Here is a 27,500-nt window from a genome sequence, read left to right on the forward strand (position 1 = left end):
CACAGCAAAACACATACACACACAGAGTTGCTTCCCTTAGCTAAAGACCTCGAAATTGTGTGCCCCAACCTTGTTTTTGAGGTTATTTTTGTAGTAAAAAAGAATTTTTGTGCAAGTAACATTTTATTTGGTAACTGAAAGATTACTGAATCTTTTGATATCTCATATGTACAAATCCATAAGGAACATATGCACACACATACACACAAACTCTGTTTTATTGTATAAGATATATATGAGACAAGGCATACATAATGGTCATTATATATTACTTTACTGTAGTAAATTTGACTTACAGCTGTTTCCAGTAGTCATTATAAGTTTGTAACTGATAGATTTACTTAATCAGCCCATTGATCAGTTGACAAAAATTGAATGACCAAGAAAATTAATGCTATTTTTGTCAGTAGAACACTGAAAAAATGGTACAATTTAAAATGGTGATGGACCACAACCACAGACCATGATATATATATATATATATATATATATATATATATATATATATATATATATATGTTAAATCTCTGAACGAGGTATTAACAGTAACTGCACGATAAAGTGAAGTATATTTGCCATTTAAATGTGGCTGACCCCTAAGGGTGGATGCTACTGTTGCTTTTAGCCCCAGGAGAACATCTCCTCCAGCTGGCTTATCAACACACTTCTGTGTCCTGTCTATTTTAGGACACAGAAGTGTGTCGATAAGCCAGCTGGAGGAGATGTTCTCCTGGGGCTAAAAGCAACAGTAACATCCACCCTTAGGGGTCAGCCACATTTAAATGGCAAATATACTTCACTATATATATATATATATATATATATATATATATATATATATATATATATATATATATACATACATGTCTGAACATTGTGCTGAAAATACAGTGATAAGAACCGCTGCACCGGTACTCCTTTCCAAATGCAACTAAAAACGTTTGTACCAGGGACCATGTATGTATGGGAGTATTTATATATACATATGTGTATGTATGTATGTGTGGGTGGGTATATATATGTGTCTGTCCTCCTCATATATAGAGACAGTGACTTTTCATTCTTTTGGTATGCATGTACAGCCATCTATGTATGTACATCTGAACACACATATAGGTATTCATGTGTTTATGTTTTTGTATTCATGTATATCTGTATATGTTAATGTATGCATGTATATATGAGTTTTTATGACTCTTTATATGTTTTTTTTATATATGCTTTTTGTATGTTTTATTATAGGCTTTTATATTTTTATATTTTTATATTTGTATTTGAATTTTGCAAAATTCATGAATTGAATTTTTGAAATCTCTGAAGAGGACTAGTGAATCATGCATGTACCCCCATTGCATCCTTTTCATCTACCAGTTACTCCAGCTTACTGGAGTTATATAGATAGAATGGAGCATGCCAACGCTAGGCCGAAACAGCTGTAAGATTTTGTCCCTTTTTCGGTTGCTAGATGTCCTTTTAAATTTGAAATTTTAATTGTTGATATGACATAGTATGTCATATGTGTCTGTATATTGTCTTTATTGTCCTTTGGTTGTAAAATAAACGGATTAATCAACAGAGTACAATGTCTGCAAGTTGATGAGTACCTCATATTCCCCTCCATTTTCTTATTGCTATATAAATTTTGGGTAAAACCCCCTTTTACCTGCACCCACTTAATTGGGTACTCTCCCAGCAGTATATTGGATACATATTATCCCTTAGTGGGTTGGATTCTCAACCCCTAACTCTCTTGGATTATAAATATATATATATATATATATATATATATATATATATCGCATATGATGGGCTTCTTTCAGTTCAGTTTCTGCTTAGCACATCCACTCTCAAGGCTTTGGTCAGTCTGAGGCTGTAGCAGAAGACACTTGCCTAAGGTGTCACACAGTGGGACTGAACCCAGAACCATGTAGTTAGGAAGCAAACTTCTTACCACACAACTGTGTCACTGCCTACTGAAGATTTTTTTTTATCACTCTTGGTTTTGGTCTTTCTCTCATATACTAGTGTTGGACAGAATGCCTTGTGATGTTTATTCTGATGCTCTGCACTGTGAGTTCAAATCCCACTGAGTTCAACTTTGTCTTCCATCTTTTTGGGAGTTGATAAAAAGTAGGTACCAGTCCAAAGTGGTGGACTGGTGGAATTGTTAGAGCATCAGATGGGATGCTTTGTAATATTTGTTCTTGTATCTGGTATCTAAGTTCAAATACTACCTAGTCACTGATAAAGAGTGACATTTCTTAACTAGCACTCCATTGGTTATGATGATGAGGGTTCCAGTTGATCCAATTAACAGAACAGCCTGCTTGTGAAATTAATGTGTAAGTGGCTGAGTACTCCACAGACATGCATACCTTTAACATAGTTCTCAGAGAGATTCAGTGACGCAGGATGCGACAAGGCTGTCCCTTTGAATTATAGGTACTACTAATTTTTGCAGCTGAGTGGACTGGAGCAATGTGAAATAAAGTGTCTAGCTCAAGGATGCAATTTGCGACCAGGAATCAAACACATGACTTTATGATTGCGAGCCAAATACCCTAGTCACTAGGCCACACACCATCACTCTGACACTTCTTAGAAGGGTTGCGGCCAATTAACTTTGTAATATAAGCAATTTGAAAAACCAAGGAAACTGTTTCCATGATTTCATTGAAAGATTGACTGTCAGCTCCACTACCACTGCCACCGCTGCCACAAACACCACCATCACCATCATATTCATGATGAAACATTTTCTGATTTTCTCTGCAGCTTAGCAGTCATTGCTTTGCTAATCCTTCCAAATCCAAAGCCAAAACAATGTCTACCATCATTTATTTAACCACACACCCATAAATTCCTACTTTGTACACTGCCACCTCTCACTCTCCCTCTCTTACTCTCTCACTCTCCCTCTTTACCAAAATGCTGTCACAAAACTCTTAACTCAACATAGTCAATTACTCCCATATTCAATTTTAAACCTACCAAAATCATCACTACTACCGACACTGTTAACCTGCCATCCCTGTCACCGTCAATGCCACACTACCACTGCATCCTTATGATTTAGAGCTGTACATTGTACTTCACAAAGCTCTCTAAGACCCATATATTTTTACATACGTCTTTTTATGCAGGGGTTGTTGTGGGATTTTCGAGCGGGATCGTTGCCAGTACCGCCTGACTGGCCTTCGTGCGGGTGACACGTAAAAGCACCCACTGCACTCTCTGAGTGGTTGGCGTTAGGAAGGGCATCCAGCTGTAGAAACACTGCCAAATCAGATTGGAGCCTGGTGTAGCCATCTGGTTTCACCAGTCCTCAGTCAGATCGTCCAACCCATGCTAGCATGGAAAGCGGACATTAAACGACGACGACGACGACGACTTAATATTGCCTTCCTGAGCTAATAACTCTCCAATCAAAGACTTTGGGTTCTGTATGTGGTATTGTCTTGCAGTTCACTATTATTAATAATGTACTCAGGGCTCACATGACCTCTTCAGACATGGTTCTCAGAGGATCAAGTCTGATCTGATGAAGTCTGATCTGCACCAGTGGATGGATGCCTTACATTTTATTGCACAAGGCATGGCTGTGTGATTAAAAAGCTTACTTTGCAGCCATATCATTTCGAGTTGAGTCCCACTGTGCAGCACTTTGGATAAGTGTCCTGTACTATAACTTCCAGATCAACCAATGGCTTGTGAGTGGATTTGGTAGATGGAATATGTATGGATGTGTAGACACTTGTCATACATGACCAGATAGGCTTTTCATAGAACATTAGAAATGAAAAACATTGGTTGTATGATGTTGACACTCGTTTACAAGTATCACATGATGTCAAGACAAACCGTTATTTAGAATACAAGTAACTGCTTCCAAATGTGAAGAGTGCCAATTTCTTTCCGTTGTCCACTTACTTGAGAGAGAGAGAGAGAGAGAGAGAGAGAGAGAGAGAGAGAGAGAGAGAGAGAAGAGTGTGTGTGTAAATATATATATATATATATATATATATATATATATATATAGAGAGAGAGAGAGAGAGAGAGAGAGAGAGATACATACATACATACATACACATATACATGTACACACATAAATACATGTATACATATTACAGATACATACACAGTAAATATACAACACATTCATATGAACCAAACCAAGCAACAACCAACTCAATCACACATACACACACATGTATACATACTCACAAACTGATACACAAACATATGCACACACACACAGATACATACGCACATATACACACAGGGACTCTGTTGTATAATTCATCCAAAGTGCACTTAAATGTCAAATACTTTTTAATGGTGAAGTATGTGAAGGATTTTCTGTTTTCTTGTCACTCAATGTTGACAGTAATAGATGCTTGAACCAATCCCCATACCTACCCCATCCCACCCCGCTCACATACAGAATACTGACCTCTCTTCTTTCAGACCAGCCACCTACCTAACTGAACCACCTTCTCCACCAGCAACGTTGTGCTAGCTAACACACATGCCATACCATGAATGTGTGCTTTTTACCTTTAAGTTAAATAGATTACAACTGGTGAGATAAGTGATTGGAGTAGAAATAACAACAACAGTAACAACAATAATGGAGTCCAAAGAAACAAATGATGGTCTGTGTTGACCCCTCTACCCCCACTCCTCTGAACTAGGACATTGGATACTTTCCCAAGTCAGTCAATGAGCTGCTAAGTGACTTATTTGACCTGTTAGAAATAGCAGCATCACTACCATCTTAAGGACAATTGTTGAAGAACCAGACTGGGATGCCTTGCAGTATTTGTTCTATGTTAGTGTTCCGAGTTCAAATCCTACTGTAGCCTACATGTGTAGAAGATTTAACTTGCCACCTAGTTTATCACCACAACGTAGCAACTTGGACACAAATATGGGACCCCACTCTGTCACAAATATTTCTGGCTTGAGGATACTGACCTCTCACCTTTCTTCCCAGCAATCTCAAAGGTTCTATAATGGATCATAGGAATTGTTTTCTCTCTTGATTAAAAAATGAAAACAAAAAAGAAAATAGATTTAAACATTGGTCACTGAATTTTTTTTTTGCCTCTCCTCATTGGTAATTGTCTCATACATCATGTTCACCTTGCTACACTTTCTCCATCATTCTTTACATTCACCCCTCAACCCCGGCCAATCTCAACAGGTGTTACCTACTTTTCCCTACCATCCATACTTATCCATTCAATACTTGTTCTTCACTCATCATATTCATCCCCTCACCCACTTCCCATCTCTTACTCTCCCATACACCCTTGCAACATCTACCATCTACATTTCCCAGTTCTTCTCCCACCCCCCTCACTTTTACTCACCTTGTACTCTGAGGGTCAACACAGACACTACATCACCACTATTTCATCTCTTCTCTATTCTACCTCAATCACCCCCACCTTTTCTTCTAAAATGTGAGTAGCCACATAGCCTCTCTATAGCAAGAAACCGGTTCTGCTCTGGCCGCTTCTCTAATACTTTGACCACTCACCTCCTAGTATAAAGCTGCCTCTCCTGGGGTTATTAGTTTCACAAACTTCATAGTGACTTCAGTAGTATTGATGGCATGCAAAAGAAGTACTGTACATGCTGTAAAGTGGATGGTATTAGAAAGGGCCTCCAGTCATAGAAACCAAGCCAAAGTAAACAAGTGGACCTGTTAGATTCTGTCATACCCTCCAGCACATGCTAGCCTGGAACATGGATGTTAAATGACGTTGACGATGATGATGATGATGATGATGATGATGATAATAATGATAATGATGATGAGGGGGAGGAGGAGGAGTTGCCAGTATGGCTGTGTGGTTAAGAAATTCACATCACAACCCTTTTGTTTCGGTTTCATTTCTATTGCATGGCATCTTGGGTGGGTCCTGCTATTGACTTGGCTTGATCAATGCCTTCTGAGTAAAATGTAGTAGATAGAATTTCAAAACACAGGTTTCTAAATGGCTAATCACTAGTTCGCTACATTTGTAATATTTAGTGGGTACCGGTAACTTGTTACAGAGTAAATATCACAAAAGATTTCATCAAGTTTAAGTTTATTTTGTATCTCTTGCAGATGTGGTTTGGGGTTTGATTCCTCTACTTGCCACCTGTTGTTGACTAATATCTTGCATTTCAACAGGATCCGAAGGGTTGGAAGAACACGTTTTTCTCCAGTGTCTCAGTGGCCTTAGTTGTCACCCTGGCTGCCTCTATTAGTTAAAACCCTCTACCCATAACACTGAGAAGAGGATTCTCAGACATAGTGAAAGTAACCCATCAAAGAAGTTGTGCATGCTGAACAAAACCAATAACGTTCAAAATGATTTGGAGAAGATAGAAACTTTGCAAACTACAGCAAAGGATGCTATGATGTTTTTAGTATATCATTGCATCTAATGGTGGAGCCTTAAGCACTCAATGCTTTTTGGCTGGGACTGGTGTATTACACAAAGTATGACATATCAATCTTCAGCTTTTGTAAAGTAGTGGGGCCCCACAGACAATTCTCTAATTGGGTCCCCCACTTTCTAATGCCAGCCCTGGCTGTAGAGACACTTTAATCTTACAAAACCCTCTCTAGTAGCATATAGCCTCTCTAATGGTATATAGCCTCTCTAATGGTATACAGCCTTTCCATTTACACTGCATTTGTGGCTACATATACCTGACCAAGTGTAACTTCTAAATTGTCATCAAACAATTGGACCAACTCTCTTCATCTCAGATATAGAAAATGGACATCAAGGAAACCATCCACAGGAAACTCTCTCCTTTTAGTTAGGTACAAAAATTCAAAGTTGTCACCATCAACATTGGTATGATAAAAGTTATGTCCAGAGAGATACGTGAGGTATTGCAACAGAGGCAAGTAGATGTATGCAGTATACAGGAGGTACGATAGAAGAGAACCTCAGTCAGACTCCTCATGGGCAAGGAACACAGGTACAAATTCTTTTGAGTATGTAACAACTGGAGTACATGGGGTAGACATACTGTTAACAGAGAAATTGATAGATGAAATAATGAGGTTGTCAGAGTATGTAACAGTGTAATTAAGTTTAGACTTGTTATAGACAATATGATATCAACATTGCATTTCTGCATATGCACCACAGTCAGGACTGACAAGCTGTCAAGGCAAGTTAAGCAACACCACAATGATTATTCCGATGTGTGAGAAGGGTACAAGTAAAGTACATGGGAATGAAGAAGAATCAAGACAAACTGTATGCAATACATACTCCAGAACTGCAACTAAGAAGAGCAGTTAGCAGCGAAAGTACCTAATCAATAAATTCATTCAAATGTTTGCAAGACTCTCTAGAAGTGGTTGATAGGTTTTGTTACCTAAGTGATCCAATCAGCTGTAGTGCAAGAGAAGATAGTATATTGGTATGGACATGAGATGGATATGAAAGATAGCTTTTGGGTAGAGAATTGCTTAGTGATCCAAGTGGAAGGAACCTGTAGTAAAAAGTCAGAGGAAAACATGGGAAGAAGTGGTGGAGGCTGATTTAAGGAAGCTGAAGTTCATGAAGGAGATGATGAAGGATCACAACACATGTGGGGGGGGGGAGACATTGGAAAGAAAAATAAACCATGGTCCTAAAATGATGATGATAACAAAGAAGAAGGGGGAGGAGGAGGAGGAGGAGGAGGAGGAGGAAGAGGAGGAGAAGAAGAAGAAGAAGACGAAGAAGAAGACGAAGAAGAAGAAGACCAAGAAGAAGATGAAGAAGGAGAAGAAGAAGAAGAAGAAGGAGAAGAAGAAGAAGAAGAAGAAGAAGAAGAAGAAGAAGAAGAAGAAGAAGAAGATAAAGACGAAGAAAAGGAAGAAGAAGACGAAGAAAATGAAGAAGAAGAAGAAGACGAAGAAGAAGAAGAAGAAGACGAAGAAAAGGAAGAAGAAGAAGAAGAAGAAGACGACGAAGATGAAGAAGAAGAAGAAGAAGAAGAAGAAGTAGAAGAAGAAGCTGTGAAGGGATCTTGAGTTTTAAATTTTACCATCTATTTATACAGTTTATGTTGAATTTACTGAACACAGTATAGTAATTAGAATTGTTATAACACCAAAGATTGGGTCTTTGGATTCCTTTAAGTCTACATTCCTGACAATAAGCTGTTAATTCTATGTCTAGCACCTTCTTTTAACTACAATTAGCTGCCTTATTTGTTGAATGCAAGTTTAAAAAAAAAAATCAAACCAGAATATGAAGAGAAATATCATTATTATTTTGCTGAATAAAGAAGGCAGTACCAGTTGACCTTTGAAGGACTCTCTCAGACTGGAATAAGATTGATATAGCTGGCAATGTAACCATCTCCCAGGGAACTCACATGCCAGCGAGTAAGTATTTAAGCAATTGCTCAACCTAGAGATAGTAGCTAAATCTCTGTCAAATCACACCCTATCATCTCTGATTATAGGGCAATGTAGATTAAGTAGGTTAATGTTAGCAGTGAGAGAGAGATATAGAAGATCTGGGAAGAAATAATTGAACAAAGTGCTTAGTGCATGTTTTGAGGGGTGAAATTCTCACAGCAGGGACGACAAGAGGATGATAAGTGGTGAGTCAGTAAGAAGGTGCATGAAGTGGTAGGAGAGGCAGGATACAATAAATATAATGTGGTTGTACTGTATTGATGTGTATCTTCTTTTGGATTGTTTAATTCTTCAACTTTTATTTTACTGTTTAGTCAGAGAAAGAAAGGCAGCCTCCATGATCTGTTTGCAGGGATGCCAAGACTGGTGGTAGAAAGAGTGAAAGACCTAGTCAAACACCTTCTCCTGGTACTTTGAAAGCTATGTAGAGTGGCTTACACTTAAGCTAAGTACTTCCTTTAAAAAAAAAAAATAACTTAAGTGGGATAGTTTACCAAAATGACTTAACAGAAATTGTTCAGCTATATCCAGCATATATGTATTTCTTATTTCTTTATTGCCCATGAGGGGCTAAACATAGAGCAGACAAACAAGGACAGACAAAGGGATTAAGTCGATTACATCGACCCCAGTGTGTAACTGGTACTTATTTTATCGACCCCGAAAGGATGAAAGGCAAAGTCGACCTCGGCGGAATTTGAACTCAGAACGTAAAGACAGACGAAATACTGCTAAGCATTTCGCCCGGCGTGCTAACGCTTCTGCCAGCTCACCGCCTTCATATATGTATTTCTTGTAAGCTTACAAGGAAACAACGAGATTCTATGGATGCCTGTAGTTCAGGTTAAAAAAGAGGCAAAATATGCAAAATCGAAATAAATCAAAACAGAAACACAAAGCTACTTACAATATATGGTGGGTAATGATGTTTATCCATCTTTCTATTGTATCGTCTTTGAAGCTGTTGGGCTTCAACAGCCCCTTTAATGTGAAGGGCACTGCCATCAATATTGGCTTTATGTCTGTCAGCATCCCTCTGTTTTGACTTTGTCTTGCTGAGAGCATGCTTGATGTGTACAGCTTCGTTGTCCAGAAGAGGGGCATCTGTATTCTTAGGTAGACGAACCTTGATACGCATGAAGAGAGAGAAAAAGAAAGGTAAACATTAATTGCAAGATAGAATGAGAGAAATACAGAGAAATCACACAGGCATGGTTGTACTTAAGAAGTTTTCATCCAAACTACATCATTTGCATGATGGTAACCCTTGTTTACAACTATTATGTAATTGCAAGATACAAACACACATATATGTATATGTGTGTGTGTGTATGTGTGCATGTGTAACAAGCTTCTTTCAGTTTCCAGGCAGTGTGACTGAACCTGAAACCAAGTAGTTGCCAAGCAAATTTCTTAACCACTGAGCTATGCCCCACATGAGTGCACACATACATGCACGCATGCACACCTCCACACACATGCAATTCCAGTTATAGACTTTTTTCCCAAGCAATAACACAATAACCAAAACTAGGATATATCACCTGATCAGAGGTTCCAGTGTGAACTTTGATGTCATTCTGAGCAGCGATGGCTTGCCTTATACCAACAGCCTCTTTGGTGACATGGGCTGCTCCAACTCTAGGATAGTGAGAAATGCAATAGATTTCTCTGTCTTCAGGATCAAACTGGTTTGACCAACAGTTTTTGGGGGTTAAATGATGACCACATGTAAAGCATCTAAAAAAAGAATTAATAAAATTTGTAGAAATTAAGTCACCATTGTTGTAAAGTTTAATTATCAGTATTGATGGAACCAAAGTACAGACACACACAAACATTGTAATGAGACTATTTTCTACTGGTACTCTTCAGAGTACAAAGCCAGAATAATATCAGTACTATAACAAATAGTAATATTCTACTTTGGAATTGAGCACTTCCCCTTGTTCGTAAATTCAGATGTGTATATATATATAAATACATACATTATACATATGTAGCTCATACAAGCACACATACATACAAGTAGTATACGTATATATATATATATATATATATATATATATATATATATATATATATATATATATATATACACACCCATATATGTGTGTGTGTATGCACACACACACACACAAATAGTTTGTTTTTACATCTACTGATATAGAAAAACAATTTAGCATTAAGCTGTTGGATACTCAAAATTTTTTGCTAGATTACATATTTATTAAGTTTTAAAAGGAAAAGAGGTTGATAGTCATTTTAAGGTTTTGAATACCATGCCTTCCTCAGTCTAATGAACAGGAGTAGTGGGGGAGCATCATAGCTATGTGTTGAAAGGAATTCTTTCGTGTTTCACTAGTTCACCCCTAGAAACATGGGTGTTTTGTTCATCACTTTTAAACAACCTTTATTCAGGGACTTTTTGAGCAGGATTGGTTACTCAACCTGAAGAAAATTCTAACTGGGTCCCACCTGCAAGATCATGCATTGTTTATCTTGATATGAGGTTATCATGTTGCGCACATATGATTGTGGTGCATGTGTCTGGTGTACCCTTGTCAGACATGTAGTCATGATGGATATATTGTCACTTTGATGGCAGTGTGCTGCTCTCACTCCCTACTACTACTACTACTACTACTACTACTACTAATAATAATAATAATAAAATATTCAGACAAATACATAACAAAAACACCAGGACTTACAAATATATATAACATACAGAAAATTGCACTACTGGGCACTGCACACATCCTATGCAAAATACTTTCGATACAGTAACCATAAGAACACCACAGCAAACCACAGCACATACCCAAGGCGCACAGAGCTGCGCTCGGTAGTGAAGTGAAAGCACGTTATAAAAATAAAACTACTGAACAATAATAATAATAATAATAATAATAATAATAATAATAATAATTCAAGATAGAGGTTGGACACTCAAAACATGCTACAATGGTGATTAGATGAGGAAAGCTTGTCAGGATAGAAGGTATATATATATATATATATATATATATCGGTCAGCCATTGTTATGATCGGCCATTATTATGACTGACCGTTGACTGAACACTATTCAATTTTTTTTCTCCGTGTTTTTCTCCTTGTCTCCGTATTCTTTCTGTTGAAGAGCGTAGCTCGAAACGTCAAAGACTTTCCGTATTCCTGAGCGTCATACTAATATATACTTTTGTTATTTACACCACCTGTCCTCGTCTGTTGTTATTTTTTGTATATTCTCCCATATATATATATATATATATATATATATATATATATATATATATATGCCAAGTGGTGAAATGATGAAGGTAAATAAACCTGAATCTTAATATAAATACCTGAGAATACTTGAGGCAGATGGAATTAAGCACAATATAAAAGAAAAGACAAAAAAAAGAGTACCTACAGCGAGTGATAAAAATATTGGCTTTGAAGCTGAATGCCAGAAACATAAATTTGGCAACAGACTTGTGTGCAGTAGCAGTAATTCGATATGGCACTGGAGTTATGAAGAAGGTGGAGGGTGAGTTAAAAGAGTTGGACAGGAAGACAAGAAAGCTCCTAACAATGCATGGAGCCTATCATCTCCATGCAGACAATGATTGCCTATACATGAAGAGAGTAAATGGAAGAAGGAAACTGATAAGTGTTGAATACTGCATATATATCAAACTTGGGAGCTTACTGAGATACCTATCCTGAAATAAGGAGACCTTGCTAGTGTCAGTTAGGAATGAGGGCATATTGAAAGTAGAAAAAAGGGGAAAGCAAAACAAGAAGTACAAAAAAGGACATGAAGAAGCATTGCACAACAAGGGACTACACAATCAATTCAATATAGCCGCAACTGAAGTTACTGGAAAACATAGGTGGGACTGGCCGAAGAAAAGAGCACTGAAAAAAGAGACTGAGAGCACAATACTGGCAGTGCAAGACCAAGCTTTGTCCACAAACTGGAGGATAAACCAGTTTATCCTCCAAACTGGAGGGTCAACCTTAGGAGTGAGCAAGTGTCTCCAATGTGCCACATCTGTAATAGAGTGGATTAAACCATCACTCATATCATGAAGAAATGTCTTAGACTTGGTCAAACCCCATTACAAGGTGTTATAACATGATGAGGTAGCAAAAGTGGTACATTGGCAACTATGCAAAAAGTGGGGTCTGGAGGGAAGCAAGACATGGTACAAACACAAACTGCAGAGTGACAGAATTGGAGACCTGCAAAATCCTGTGAGATTTCCCAATCCAAACAAATCAGATGCTAGAGCATAACAAACTAGTGGTAGTGGACAAGGTGCATCACATGTGCTATATAAGTGATGTTGCGTGCCCCTTTGATCCACAAATAGTCGAGAAGGAAGGTGAAAATATGGACATGTATAATCCTCTTAAGTACGAAATAGCCTAGCTATGGAAAATGAAGAAGGAAAGATAGTGTCAATTATTGTTGAGGACACTGTCCTTGGGGACAGTATCAGAAGGCATCAGAGGAATAAAAAGGAAATCAGAATAGAACACATCAGTAGAACTGTTACAAAAGGTTTGCCTCCTTGGTACGGCCAGAATAATCAGGAAAAAAAATGAGAAAGTTGAAAAGAACATAGTGTGATACCATATGCTGTAGGTAGCAAGCCAGCTACATATGCAAGACTACAGGAGTTCCAACAAAACCGGAGTTACAAAGAAAAAATATATTATTATTGTAATTATTATTACAATTAAGACAGTGAGCTTGCAGAATTGTTAGCATACTCGACAAAATGCTTAGTGGCATCTTTACAGACAAAATCCACCAAGGTCAACTTTGCCTTTAATTTTTTTGAGGTTGATGAAACATACATCAGTCAAGTTATGGGGTTGCTGTCATTGACTAACCTCCTCCCCCAACTTTCAGACCTTGTGCCAAAATAAGAAAGGATTATTGTTGTTATTATTATTATTATTATTTCTTTTTATTGCAGGTTTTGTTGGAAATCCTGAAGTCTTGCAGCCTACAGTATCATGCTATCTTTTCAACTATCTAATATTTTCCTGATTATTCTGGCTGTGCCAAGGAGGCAGACCTTTTGTAACAGTTCTACTGGGCACTCTATTGCAATTTCCTTTATATTCCTCTTGATGCCTTCTGATACTGTTCCCAAGGACCCAGCAATAATTGGCACTATCTTCACCGCCTTCATTTTCCATAGCTGAGCTATTTTGTACTAAGAGGGTTGTATTTATCTATTTTTTCACCTTCCTTCTTGACTATTTGTGGGTCAAAGGGGCACACAACATCAGCTATATAGCATATGTGGTGCATCTTGTCAACCACCACTAGGTCCGGTCTGTTATACTCTAGCACCTGCTCTTGGGATTATTATTATTATTGTTATTTACTTTTAATCTGCATGTTTGTTATAATCTCTTGCCAAGATACACCCAATGTCCAAGGGTGAGTGAAAGATAAGAGGTGTTATAGTATGACTGAAAGCTTGGGGAAGGGAAGTGGCAGGGACAGTAGCGAAATACAACACAGACATTTAAATTGATAGAGTTTTTCTGAGGATGTGGGCAGTACTTTTCAGCACAATCTTTTGGATTTCTCTAAGACATGGTTCTCCTGGGATGTGGCCTAGATGTTTCTTACATTTTTTTTTTATCATACCTACGACACCTTCAATATTAGCAACAGTTCTTGCTTTAAGATGCTACATATTTTGTATTTCAACTTGCAGGTCTTTATATTTACTTATTTTGTCAAATTCCTTTACAGATATATTTTTATCAGTGGGAACACTTACATCTATTGGTTTATAAGTATTTTCTTTCCTGACTTTAATAATTATGTCTGGTAAATTAGCCTGGATCATTCTGTTGGTGTTCACTAGAAAATCCCAGAGGATAGTGATATTTTTACCTTCAACAACTGGCTCAGTATGATGTTCATACCAGTAAGCAGGAGTGCCAATTTGGTAGAGTTTACATATTTTCCAGTGTAAATACTGTCCTACCCTATCGTGGTTTGTGATGGCACCAGTACCAGTAACTCACTAAGAGCACTGTCTGAGAAGGCTTTGGTTGGCCTGAGTCTATAGCAGAACCTGTGCAAGGTACCACACAGTGTGACTGAACTCAGAACCATGCATTTGGGAAGCAAGCTTCTTATCACACAGCCACACCTGCACCTGTGTGTGTATGTAATTAACAAGAGAGACAGAAGATGGACAATATAAGAATCTTTATTGATCATTACAATTGTTTTGACCCATCTAGCAATGATCCCTTGCAGGTGGGCTACTATACAACTGGTTTAGGTGTCTCCCTCAGTGTAGATGTTTCTCCTCAGGTGATTTCAAGTAGTATCTCATTAAAATAAGCTGTTTCACTGGATTTCTTCTTGGTCTTTGTATATAGAGATGGCAAATTAAGGGATACAACTTCATTCTTAAAGAAGATCCATAACAAAGATCAGATACAAAGAGAAACAAATACACAATACAGCTCATTTGTATGAGCGAGTGTATGTGCACCAGACCACATATGCATGGGCATTTGTACATTCATACCTACTAAAGATTATATCTGATACTTTTTTTACTGAGTCAAAACAATTGTAGTGATCAATAAAGATTCTCGTATCTTCCATCTCTCTCATTAATTATATACCCAACAAACACTGAGCTAGTGAAGGTGCTTTACCAGCAAACAACTAGGTCTATACCACATGATTTATTAACTAATATGTATGTATGTAATTGTTCAGTTTTATTTCAAGATTTCTTGCCAAGAGAGAAAGAGCCGGTTTCTAACCTAGATCCAAGGTTCCTTCATTGGAATTCCAGCATCAACAACAGAGTATTTTTGTTTGTTTGTTTGTTTGTTTGTTTGTATGCATGTATGTACGTATGTATGTATGTATGTATGTATGTATGTATGTATGCATGCATGCATGTATGCATGCATGTATGTATGCATGCATGTATGTATGCATGTATGTATGCATGCATATATGTATGCATGCATATATGTATGCATGCATGTATGTATGCATGTATGTATATATGTATGTATGTCTTCTATATTTTAATTATTATAAATCTTCCACTGAGGACGGAGTCAGTTTCCAACAAAGATACAAGGCTCCATCTTCAGGATGTAGTTAACACAGACAAATTCACATTTGAAACTTGAGAAAAGTCTTGCATATTCTTACTGTTCCACTCACAGATTGCACTTGTAATGTACGAATTAGCTGGTTGATTTCTCTTTCTGAAAATCTCAGCTTATACAAATTCTCCTTTAAGTATTTACTAACAAAACCTAGAGCTCTAATTTATTATTGGTGTGAATATGAATTCATAGTCTGGATATAGAAGCTAGAGGTTTCAAAGCAGTTGTCCATAGACATCCTCTTTTTCTTTGATTTTCAAAGAGATATTTATATCTGCAGGACAGATGTATATGTGCAGATTTGTATGTTTTGTTTTATGTACGATGTATTCTCATGCATATAGTTGCATATCTAGACTTGCTCATATATATTTAGATGATAAACTTCTGGAAAGTTTTACAGATTTTTACAGTTCCAGTGATGGATTGAATCTGTAGTCTTTGAATTAGCTTTCTCCTTTCTGGTTTTGAGTATCCTAATTTCTCAAAATTGGTATTTAGGCAGTGTGCTACATATCTCAGGGCCCCAATAATTACAGGTACAAGCCTGAACTTGTAATCTGGATAGAGTAACTGCCGATTTCTCAATAGTTCAGCATAGGTGTTCTCTTTTACACTGATCTACAGCTTTATGCTAACATCTGCTGGGCAGCTAATTTCCAAAAACTGCACACAGTTTCTCTTTTCTATCCCAAATCATTATATCAGGTCTGTTGTGCTTACATTTTAACAAGGTCTTCACTGGAACATTCCACCTGTACTCCTTTTTATTAGAGTGGCTATAGTTTGTACCATACTGTGGGTTCTTATTGTTTTGTCCTCAGGGTTCATTATAAAGTGTCCTAGCAACAACATCATGTCTAATCGGTAGATAATACTGAGATGATATTTTCGGACAACTGCTTATGATGTGGATGATATGTATGCATGTATGCATGCATGTATGTATGTGTATACACACACACACACACACACACATACACATATGTACACAAACAGACATAGATACATGTATACACATACCCTCACACAACTGTATACATAAATACTAAATGAAATTAGACCAGCATTCCCAAGAATTTACACCAAATCTAATTGTCAATGATCAGACTGTCTGACAGATGGCTTTTTTTATATTTGCTTTGTTTACAGAGACAAAACAATAACATAAATAAAAAAAAAAAAAAAAAGATTAAAACAGTGTCTTGTTTGCCAAGAAAAAACCTGAACAAAATCAAGAAAACAAACAGAAAAGGGGAAGAAAATGGAGAAGAAATATTAAGACAATAACAGTTTATGTAAATATTCTACTGCATTTTTACAGCAGCACCATGGACATGTGTTGTTTTGTGTAAGTGGGGAGAGAGAGAGAGAGAGAGAGAGTTTTGTGAGAATGAGTATGCATGAGTGTGTGTGTGTGTGAGAGAGAGAGAGAGAGAGAGAGAGAGCAAGAGAATGTGTGTGTGTTAATGAGTATGTGATAGAAGTGAGTACATGTGTATCAATGTGTATGTGTATGTCGGTTTATATGCGTGCGTGAATGTGTATGTATGTGTATGTCAATCTCTATATATATGTTAATGTGTATGTGTGTGAATGTGTATGAGTGTGTCAATGTGTATGTGTGTGTGTGTGTGTGTGTGTGTGTGTGTTTAGTCTCTCTCTGCTCTTTCTAGTTTGATCGTTTATTTACCTTACTCCGTTAAGAAGTGAAACCATTCAACAATAACAACCATTTCAGTCTAATCTTCTGTCAACTGTTTTGTTTCCAAATACAAAGGCAAAACAAAATTAAAGAAAAATTAAACTGAAAAAAGTCATAGAAATATAAAAAGGAAAAAATCACAAAGAACAAATGAAGGAAAACATTGGTCTGATCAAGAACAATTGTTTTTGCATTAGACAAGCCTGTATTTATTCAAGGAGAACAAAGATGGCTAGCTCTGAGCAGACTTGAAGATGTTTTGTTAAATTACCAGGCTGCTCACTGTTTGGAGTTGGTGGAAAAGTACAAGATGAATCAGCTGTGGTGTGCAAGAGAGATGGCTACACTGCTATAAACATGTAATGCACACAGAAGATGAGAGGTAAGGGAAGACATGCCAGAAGATATGGGAAGAAAACAATGGAAGTGGTAGAGCAAGGAAGACATGGGTCGAAGGGATAAAGTGAAGAGCTATCTTGGCGGGAGTGGAGGGACCTCACAAAGGAGATGGTAAAGAACATAGAATCTGACCACTTGTAGAATACTGTGTTGATAAAGACTCATCCGACCTGTGCAAATATGAAAAACAAAATTTGAGGATGATGGTCTTTGTAGTGGTGGTGGTGGTGGTGGTGATGGTGATGATGATGAAGGGCTGCATTTAGTTGTTCAGTCAAGTGAGATACCTACTCATTAAAATCAACAGGGAAGTGGCTGAATATTTCACAGACATAGATACCATCAATTTAATTTTTCATGCTGAATTAACATGAATCAAAAATGTGTAACTGTTGTATAGTGAAACTCTACACTCCTCCTGGTAAAATGTGGTAGTTGCCAGCCATTATAAACAGACCAGTAGCCAGTGAACAGAAGAAGGCGAGAAGATCAAGAGTATGTGTAGACTGTGTTGATAGTTGTGTCTGTGCTGATATAGTTATCATACTGTGACACTGAGTGGACGTTATAACGTTCCAACCTCTTGAAGATAATAACACTGTACAACTGAGGGTCATACAGTGCCAGATAGAACCATTCTATTGATGACTTCGTTAATATAACACTAGCTGTCATGCTGTCAGAGTGACAACCGTCATCAAAAGATAGATACAAAAGTGGTAAAAGGCCACTTTACAATAGTGGCAATGAGGAAAAACAAATTTACACGGGGGTAAAAAAAAAACAAGAAACATTCACATGGAGAGTTTAAACTACTTCACATGAAAAATTAAATACCTCTACAAAAAAGAAACAAAAATCTTGTGCAAACTTACAAAAACCGTAAAATATGGAAGATTTATTAGCTGGGATAGTTGAGTTGAAAAAACAGCAACAACAACAACTCAAGGAACAACAAGAACAACAACAAGTATTGCAGCAGCAAATGTTACACTTAATGAAGTTGATAACGGATCTGGAGAATACATTTTCACTTGACCATGTGGCAAGTTTGATAAACGAATTCAAATGACCCTAAGGAAGGAGTAACCTTCAAGGCTTTCTTTCAAAGATTTCAAGAAATTTTTGAAAAAAATACCAGGATTGGATGAACGATATGAAAACGCGTCTAGTGTTAAGAAAACTAGTGACAGCAGAGCATGAAAAGTATAGTAACTTCATATTGCCAAAAAAAGCATTTGACAATTTTCATCGACACAGTTGACATTTTGTGCAAAATGTTTAGTGAAAAGAGCTCACTGTTTAATACTAGATGGAAATGTTTAACCATAGAAAAGAGTGAAGATGAAGACTTCACTACTTACACAGGCAGAGTCAACAAAGAATGTGAAAAATTTAGGCTAGATATGCTTACTCCAGATTCTTTCAAGTGTTTAATTTTTGCAGAAGGATTGACAGATAGAAAGGATGCAGAAATTCAATCAGATAATCTATCAAAATTAGAAATGAACCAGGATTTGATAGTGCAGAAACTGTCAGAAGAGTGTCACAGGCTATTAAAATTAAGGCATGACACAGAAGAAATTCAACAGAAAGATTGTTTCCACATGAGACCAGTGCAAAAAAGTTGCAAGACAAAGTATTGCAGGAAAAACAAAAAATATTGGGATGTAGACCCATGTATGGTATGTGGTGGGATGTACCTGAAAAAAGATTGTTTTTATAACAAAGCGTGTTTCCACTGCAGGTTTACAGGACATAAAATCGCTCTGCAAAACTAGAATGATATAAAATTGGAACAAACAAGAAAAAATAAATAGTTTGTAAACAGGAAAAGTTGTGACTACAACAAGCAAAGTTCGTGAATGTGAGAATTGAAAACACTAGTTGTCAGAATGCAAGTAGAAATGGGAAGTGATATCACAATCATAAATAAGAAAACATGAGAACAAATGGGTAAACCGAAATTATGTAGTTCAAACAAAATAGCGCATGATGTCACAGGAAGAAAATTATTTTTCACGGGCAAACATGTTTGTAATATAATGTTTATAGGTCGAACCCAAAAAGCGAATGTTTATGTATTGAAAAAAATCCATGAATTTATTTGGCACTGAATGTATGGAGAAATTCAATTTATGGGATACACCCATAAGTGCTTTGTGCAATAAAGTAAATGGAATTGTCAAATGATCAAATGAGGTTAATGAACTGAAAAAAAAAATGAAAGAAACTTACCCAAAAGTTTTTGCACAAAAGCTAAAGTAAGATTGCTAGCAAAGAAAATTCAACACCTGTTTTCAGGCCCTAACAGAATGTGCTGTTTGTGGTGGTAGATCAGGTCAATAAAGAACTAGAAAGGCTGGTAAGCCTAAATATAAGTGAAAAGACTGACCATGCAAGCTGGACAGAACCAGCAGTGTACATAAAAAATAATAATAAGCTAAGAGTGTGCGCAGACTTCTCAACCAGGTTAAGCGACTGTTAACTCACACACAATTACCCACTTCCAAGCCCAGAAGTTTTTGCCAAACTAAAAGTAGCACCTGCCATATTCCAACAAATAATGGATGCAATGTTAAGTGATTGCGACTTCACCATTGCATACCTAGATGACATTCTGATAAAGAGCGAGTCTCAGGTGCAACATGTCGAACGCATAAAGAAAATATTCGAGAAAATAAGTGAATACAGACTAAAACTGACAGAAGAAAAATGCAAATTTTTTATGGAAAAAATAAAATACCTAGGTCAAGTAACCAATGAAAGTGGACAGAGACTGGAACTATCAAGGGCGAAGGCAATACGAAATATGCTGACCCCCCCCCCCCCAACGAACATGACAATACTACAAGGATTCCTAGGCCTGACAAATTATTACCAAGTGTATATACCAAATATACATAAGGTAAGGGCACCACTAAATGAATTATTTAAAAAAATACCAAATGGATTTGGGCAGAGAAATGCCAGAAAGCATTTAATGAGTTAAAAGATGCATTAACTTCAGACTTGTATCTTATGCATTTTGACCCAAAGTTAGAGATAATACTAGCTACAGATGCTAGCAACTATGGGATTGGAGCCATGCTCTTACACAAAGATAACGATGGCAGGAGAAAGGCTATAGCTCACACATCAAGGATATTATTGCTGGTGGAAAAGAACTATAGCCAGAATGAAAAAGGGGTGTTGGTTATTATATCTGGTGTGAAAAAATTTCACAGGTTCATCTACAGCCAACGTTTTTGGTTGCAAACAGACCACAGACCTCTAATAATGACATACGGATTCAAGAAAGGAATCCCAACATGCAGCAAACAGAATGCAGCAGTGGGGTACCATTCTATTAAACGACGATTGTAGAATGGAATATCTGCTGTCAAAAAAGTTGGGTCATGCTGATGGTCTGTCTAGGCTAATTCTGAGAAATAATGAACCGCTGGAGGACACTGTAATAGCAGTGCTAAGTTTGGAAGCAGAAACAAAAACAAGTGATGTGGAATATCGTGTGTGAACTACCAGTAACTTTGGAAGAAATGCAAGAAATGACAAATTTATTAATGAGACAAAAAACAGAAAATTGTGCTCAACAAAAAGAAATAAAGGTCTGATGCAAAGAACCGCCAAGACGTGAATTTGTACTCTATATGTGATGGTGCACTAATGTATGCTCAGAGGGTGGTCATACCGCAGACATTACAGAAGAGAATGTGAAAAGAGTTCCATGTGGCACACCCAGGCATCTGTAGAATGAAAGCGCTGATGCAAAGTTTTGTATACTGGTCAAGCATGGACAAGGAAGTTGAAAACCTGGTAAGAGGCTGCAGAGGATGTGTGCTGGCAGTGAAACTACTTACTACAAAATGTGAACCTTAGCTGGAAGTGAAAATACCATGGTCCCGATTGCATATTGATTTTGCAGGTCTGGTAAATGGATATTATTACTTAATAGTAGTGGACAGCTACACAAAATAGCCTGAGGTCACGAGGTGTAAACGATTAACCTCACATACGGTAATAAACTTCTTACACAAGCTGTTTGCAAGATTTCGTGTCCCAGATATAGTTGTCTCTGATAACAGTTTATAATTGATAACAGATATAATTGTCTCTGAACACAGTTTGTATCTTGTGAGCTTAAAAGATTTTGCGAGATGTTCATGTTAGAACATGAAAGTTAATAAGGAAACCAAGGACGAGGCTGCAATCCAACAATTTTTAAGGGTATACAGGGTAACTCTGAACCCAAATGTGCCAGAAGGAAGTTCACCAGCAGAATCAATGTTTGCCAGAAAGTGAAATCAGTATTCGATAAACTGTTACCAGTGAAGAAAAAAATGCATGCTAGGAAAGACATGCAAAAATTCTTTAAAATAGGTGATAAGGTATATGTAAGAATATACAAAAATGACAAGCAATACTGGGAAGAAGGGGAAATTGTGACATACATAGGAAGAATGATGTGTGGTGTAAGAAGCAGAAATGGAATGGAAAGGAGACATAGAAATCAGCTTAAGGAAAGAGTCATAGAAAAGGAACGATCAAGAGTAGAAATACCGATGGATTGGCTATATGGCACTTTTCAGGTTCCAACACTGTTGGAAGAAGTCGAAACCACATGTACAAGTAAAAGGAAGAACACTGAACCCCTAAACGTAGACCCTAAGAAGAAAAGATATTGAATATATATATATATATATATATATATATATATATATAAAGGAGGTACGGTGAATAAAAGAATCTGATTGTTAAATAAAATAATTAAAAGAGAAGATGTTTTATAGTGAAACTGTACACCCCTCCCGGTAAAATGTGGTAGTAATAAGCCATTATAAACAGACCAGTAGCCAGTCAACAGAAGAAGGTGAGAAGGTCAAGAGTACGTGTAGACTGTGTTGATAGTCGTGTCTGTGTTGATATAGTAATCATGCTGTGATACTGAGTGGACATTATAACATTCCAACCTATTGAGGATAATAACACAGTACGACTGAGGGCCCGTACAGTGCCAGATAGAACCATTCTATTGACAACTTCGTTAATATAACAATATCTGTCACAGCAACAACGATTGTAAAAAGGCAGATAGAAAAGTGGTAAAAGACTGCTTTACAACAGAAACAAGGCCAACCCTTTGAACTACAAGTTCAGTCCATCTGGTATACTTTGCACACACTTAGCTCTGCCCAAATTCATTCACAAGGCTTGAGACTACATAGGACCATGGTGAAAGATATTTGCCCAAGATGTTAGTTAGTGATATGAAACCACATGGCTATACCTGTGTCCATATATATATAATCAGATATGGATAGCCAGATAGGCATCCCTTATATTTGTGGCTCAAACAAACTTTTAACTCCGTTTAACTGGTTTCTGAAGTTGAATAACAATAAAAGGATGTTTTTAAGCACACACACACACTCTCTCTCTCTCTCTCTCTCTCTCTCTCTCTCTTTCACAGACCCTCTGCATTCAGGGCTTAGGTATTACTGCTGTGTAACAATGTACTTTGCACTCAAACATCATCATACAATTTAATCTTCACTTGAGGACGGACAACACCTTTTAATGCCAACAGTAGTTGTAGCACCCTGAATTTTTCCCACCCCTTTCCTGCCTTGGCAACTATGCTTTTAGAACACTCACCCCAGCAACTGATTAGATCTCCTACGAAACAAAAGCTACTGATACCTTCTAAAGAACCTTGTGAACAACTGAGAGAATCTATTCCCCACTCAGTCCCTGGATACATTCCTTGCTTAATGCTTCTGTACACCTGAGACATACAAAGGTGGTTTTTGCAGTTAGTCTACATTATATATATATATATATATATATATATATATATATATATATATATATATACATACATACATACATACATACACACATACATATGTGTGTGTGTGTAACCATCTCTTTCTCTCTCTTTCTTACTGTTTTAAATGACAATAATATAGTAGTAGTAATAGTAGTAGTAGTAGTAGTAGTAGTAGTAGTAGTAGTAGTAGTAGTAGTAGAACATCAGCAGACGACTGTGTGGAGTTAGCTAGAGTAGATATAACCTCATATGTAGGTAATAATGAAGAAAGTTTATTAAGAGCTGCTAGAGTAACAGTAGGACGTAGAGAAACCAAAAGGCCAAATGAAGTTCGAAACCAGAAAAAAAGAAGAAAGATTAATATGGCTGGTAAGAGAAGGCTTTACATGGTAGATTGTCAAAGATAATTGTGGGAAATAGTAATAGTTAGACATAGTTATGGTTGCAGAAAGGAAGGTTGAAAAGGGAGACAATGTTTGTTAGTAACAGCACAAGATCAAGCATTGAGGACTAAGTGGATAAAAGTCAAGAGAGATAAAAACCAGGTAGATTTCCAATGTAGGATATGTAAATCAAAAGAACAAAGTGTTATTCATATAGTGAGTGAATGTAGCATGCTGGCACAGAAAGAATACAAGAAAAGACATGACATCTTAGGGAGAATAATCCACTGGGAGTTATGTAGAAAGCTAGGATTCAACCATACTGATAGATAGTATGAACACAAACCTAGTAAAGTGCTAGAAAATAAGAAATATAAAATGTGGAATTTAAACATTCAGACACAGAGAGAGAGTAATAGAAGCTAGAAGAACTGATAATTGATTTTACAGTCCCAAATGATGAGCAAGTTAATATGAGAGGTATAGAGAAAATAGTAAAGTACCAGGACCTAGCCACTGAGTTAGAGAGGCTATGGAAAGTGCAGATAAAATGTAGTTATAGTTGCATTAGGAACAGATGGATAGACGAAATAGGTATAAAACCTTGTTTAGTGCAGCTCCAGAAAACAGTGTTATTAAGGGCAGGGGATGGTGGCGAACCCTGCTGTACTCTTCCACCACAACTTTCTCTCACTCTTACTTCCTGTTTCTGTTGTGCCTGTAATTCAAAGGGTCAGCCTTGTCACACTGTGTCACACTGAATATCCCCGAGAACTACGTTAAGGGTACACGTGTCTGTGGAGTGCTCAGTCACTTGCACATTAATTTCATGAGCAGGCTGTTCCGTTGATTGGATCAACTGGAACCCTCGACGTCGTAAATGACGGAGTGCCAACAATATATATGTGTGTGTGTGTGTGTGTGTGTGTGTGTGTGTGTGTGTGTATTTATATATATTTTTAGGAAGATAAAAGTTGTGGCCAGTCATTGAGTGACCATTGGATTTGCACCTACAAAGCACTTAGCAATATAGGCAACTCGCCAGGCTCAAATGGCTGAAGGCACATAACCTCTACAACTAGAAGAAATGAGTAACAGTCAGTTGGTTTGTGAACAAAACATATATATATATATATATATATATATATATTACAAGAAACAGAAGGGAGCCATCAGTCAAGTTCTAGGAATTAAAATGCAAATGATACTTATTTTATCAACACTAGAAGGAAGAAAAACAAGTATGCCTGGGCAGGATTTGAACTCAGTATCTAACTAAACACTGCAAGGTATTTTTGTCTGACACTCAACTGGTTCTGTTAATCCATTGCCCACTTCGCAGGATAAATAGCCTTTTTTATTTTATCTTTCTTTGATTTAGTTTTTATTTGTTTCTTAACTAATTCTTTTCTTTTTATTTCAAAACTATCTGGAATGTTCTGAAAGACAACATAATCACAGAACATCACAGTTTCTATTGTCTAATTTAGATACTTAAATATTTGTAGACAACTGGTTCAGCCATATTTGCCTGTGTGTTTTCTTTTTTTTTTTTTCTTTAACATTTATCCTGTTTTCTCTTCTCTTTTAATCAATCACACAGGCTATATGTCACGGCGGAGGGAAGTATACCACCTGGCAGTGAATGTCCTGTGTGCGTGTTTGGTGATGACCGTGATGATAATGATGGTGGTTATGGTGGTAGTGGCTTTGATAGTGATGGTGATGATGATGGTGATGATGACAATGGTAATAATATGGTGACCATGATGGTGATGGTAATGATGATGATGATGATGGTCATGATATTGACAATAAATATAGCAATGTTGATAGTGATGATAATGATGATGATGATATCAATGAGAATAACAATGGTAATGGAGATGGTGATGGAGATGATGATGATGATGATGATGACAACAGCGACAATGAATCATATGTGGAATGCACCATCTGCAAAATGGAGGTCTTGACAAACGAATTTGCAACACATGCTTGATTCCTATTTACTCTGCAAAATGTCATAGGTAGGGCATGAACATCACAAATTCCACCGTTTTAACATTCTCCCACTGATGGCTGTATTATTTGCAAGACTTGAGAGCATGGGATAAATAAATATTAACCCCGACAACAATAAATAAAAGGACAAAGCAAAGAAAACATCAACTTGGCACTTTCTTTTTTATGATAAAACACAGCTGATTCTCAGCCTTGACCATTTTCTTCCTATGTCAATAATTGTTGTTGCTATAGTGGTAGTGGAATGGTAACAGTCTTAGTCTAAATACCTTTATTTTAATTTATATTGTAATTAGTTAAGGAAAGGATTATTGGCTAGAACTTCACAACTTGACAATCACTGGGTCAGTGCATTTCTTAGTGCAAGTGTAGGGAGTGTTCGTAACATAAGGCAGAAAAATTATTGCAAAGGATTTCATCTGAGAAGCACTGGTTATGGCAAAGGACTTCATCAGGAGAGCATCGTTTTCATCATCATTTTAATGTTTACTTCTCCATGCTCCTATGAGTCAGATGGAATTTGATGAGGGAGATTTTCTACAGCCAAATGCCCTTCCTTCCTGTTATCAACCCTCCCTGGTTCCTGAGCAAGATAATATTTCTCCAGGATCAGGTATGTTTCCATGGAAAACTAGAAACAAATTATAGTACTTGCATAACACTGAAGCTCATTTACAATCATCACACAATATCTAGACAAGGAGACACAAACACATTAAGAAATACATACACACACACTTGCACACACACACACACACACACACACACACACAATGAACTTCTTTCAGTTCCCATCAGGCACAGGGCTTTGATTGACCTGAAGCTCTATTAAAAGATACTTGTGCCAGGTACAATGCAGTGGAACTGAACTCAAACGGGATGTTGGAAAGCAAACTTTTTAACTACATAACCTACCTGTGATATATATATATGTATATATATATATATATATATATATATATATATATATGTATATATATATATATGTATATGTCATCATCATCTTCATTTAACGTCTGCTTTCCATGCTGGCATGGGTTGGACGGTTTGACTAAAAACTGGTAAGCTGGGGAGCTGCATCAGATTCCAGTCTGATTTTCCATGGTCTCTACAGAACCAATCCAACAGTGTAGTGGATGCTTTTTACATGCCACTGGCTTGAGTGCCAGTTACGCAGCACCAGCTTCAGTCATGACTACGATCTCACTTGGCTTGGCAGGTCGTCTGAAGCACGGTATATCACCAAAGGTCCCGATCTTGTCACTGCCTCCATGAGGCCCAATGTTCGCACAGTGCTTTTTATGTGCCACCGGCACAGGTGTCGGTTATACGACACTGGCATTGGCCATGACTACGATTCTACTTGGTTTGCCTCGTCTTTTCAACCACAGCATATCATCCATTATTCGAGGGTGCTTTTTACATGCCAGTTACGTAACATTGGCATTGACCACAACTACAATTTCACTTTGACAGGTCTTCTCAAGCACAACAGATCGCCAAAGGTCTTGGTCACTTATTATTGTCTCTAGGAGGCCTAATGTTTAAAGATCATG

General features: G+C 37.2%; 1 protein-coding gene across 1 annotated transcript in view; it reads right to left on the minus strand.

Annotated features, from left to right (window-relative positions):
* Positions 1-27,500, minus strand: part of LOC106868781 (hillarin) — a 124,037-nt gene that overhangs the window by 41,432 nt on the left and 55,105 nt on the right. Inside the window, exons 2-3 of the mRNA XM_014914199.3 lie at positions 9,976-10,171; positions 9,339-9,557 (exon numbers count right to left, since the gene is read on the minus strand). Coding sequence (XP_014769685.1) covers positions 9,339-9,557; positions 9,976-10,171 — 415 coding nt within the window. The remainder of the gene's footprint in view (positions 1-9,338; positions 9,558-9,975; positions 10,172-27,500) is intronic.

This window comes from Octopus bimaculoides, chromosome 8 (genome assembly GCF_046866305.1).
Source record: "Octopus bimaculoides isolate indiv1 chromosome 8, ASM4686630v1, whole genome shotgun sequence".
In the NCBI taxonomy this organism is placed as follows: domain Eukaryota; kingdom Metazoa; phylum Mollusca; class Cephalopoda; order Octopoda; family Octopodidae; genus Octopus; species Octopus bimaculoides.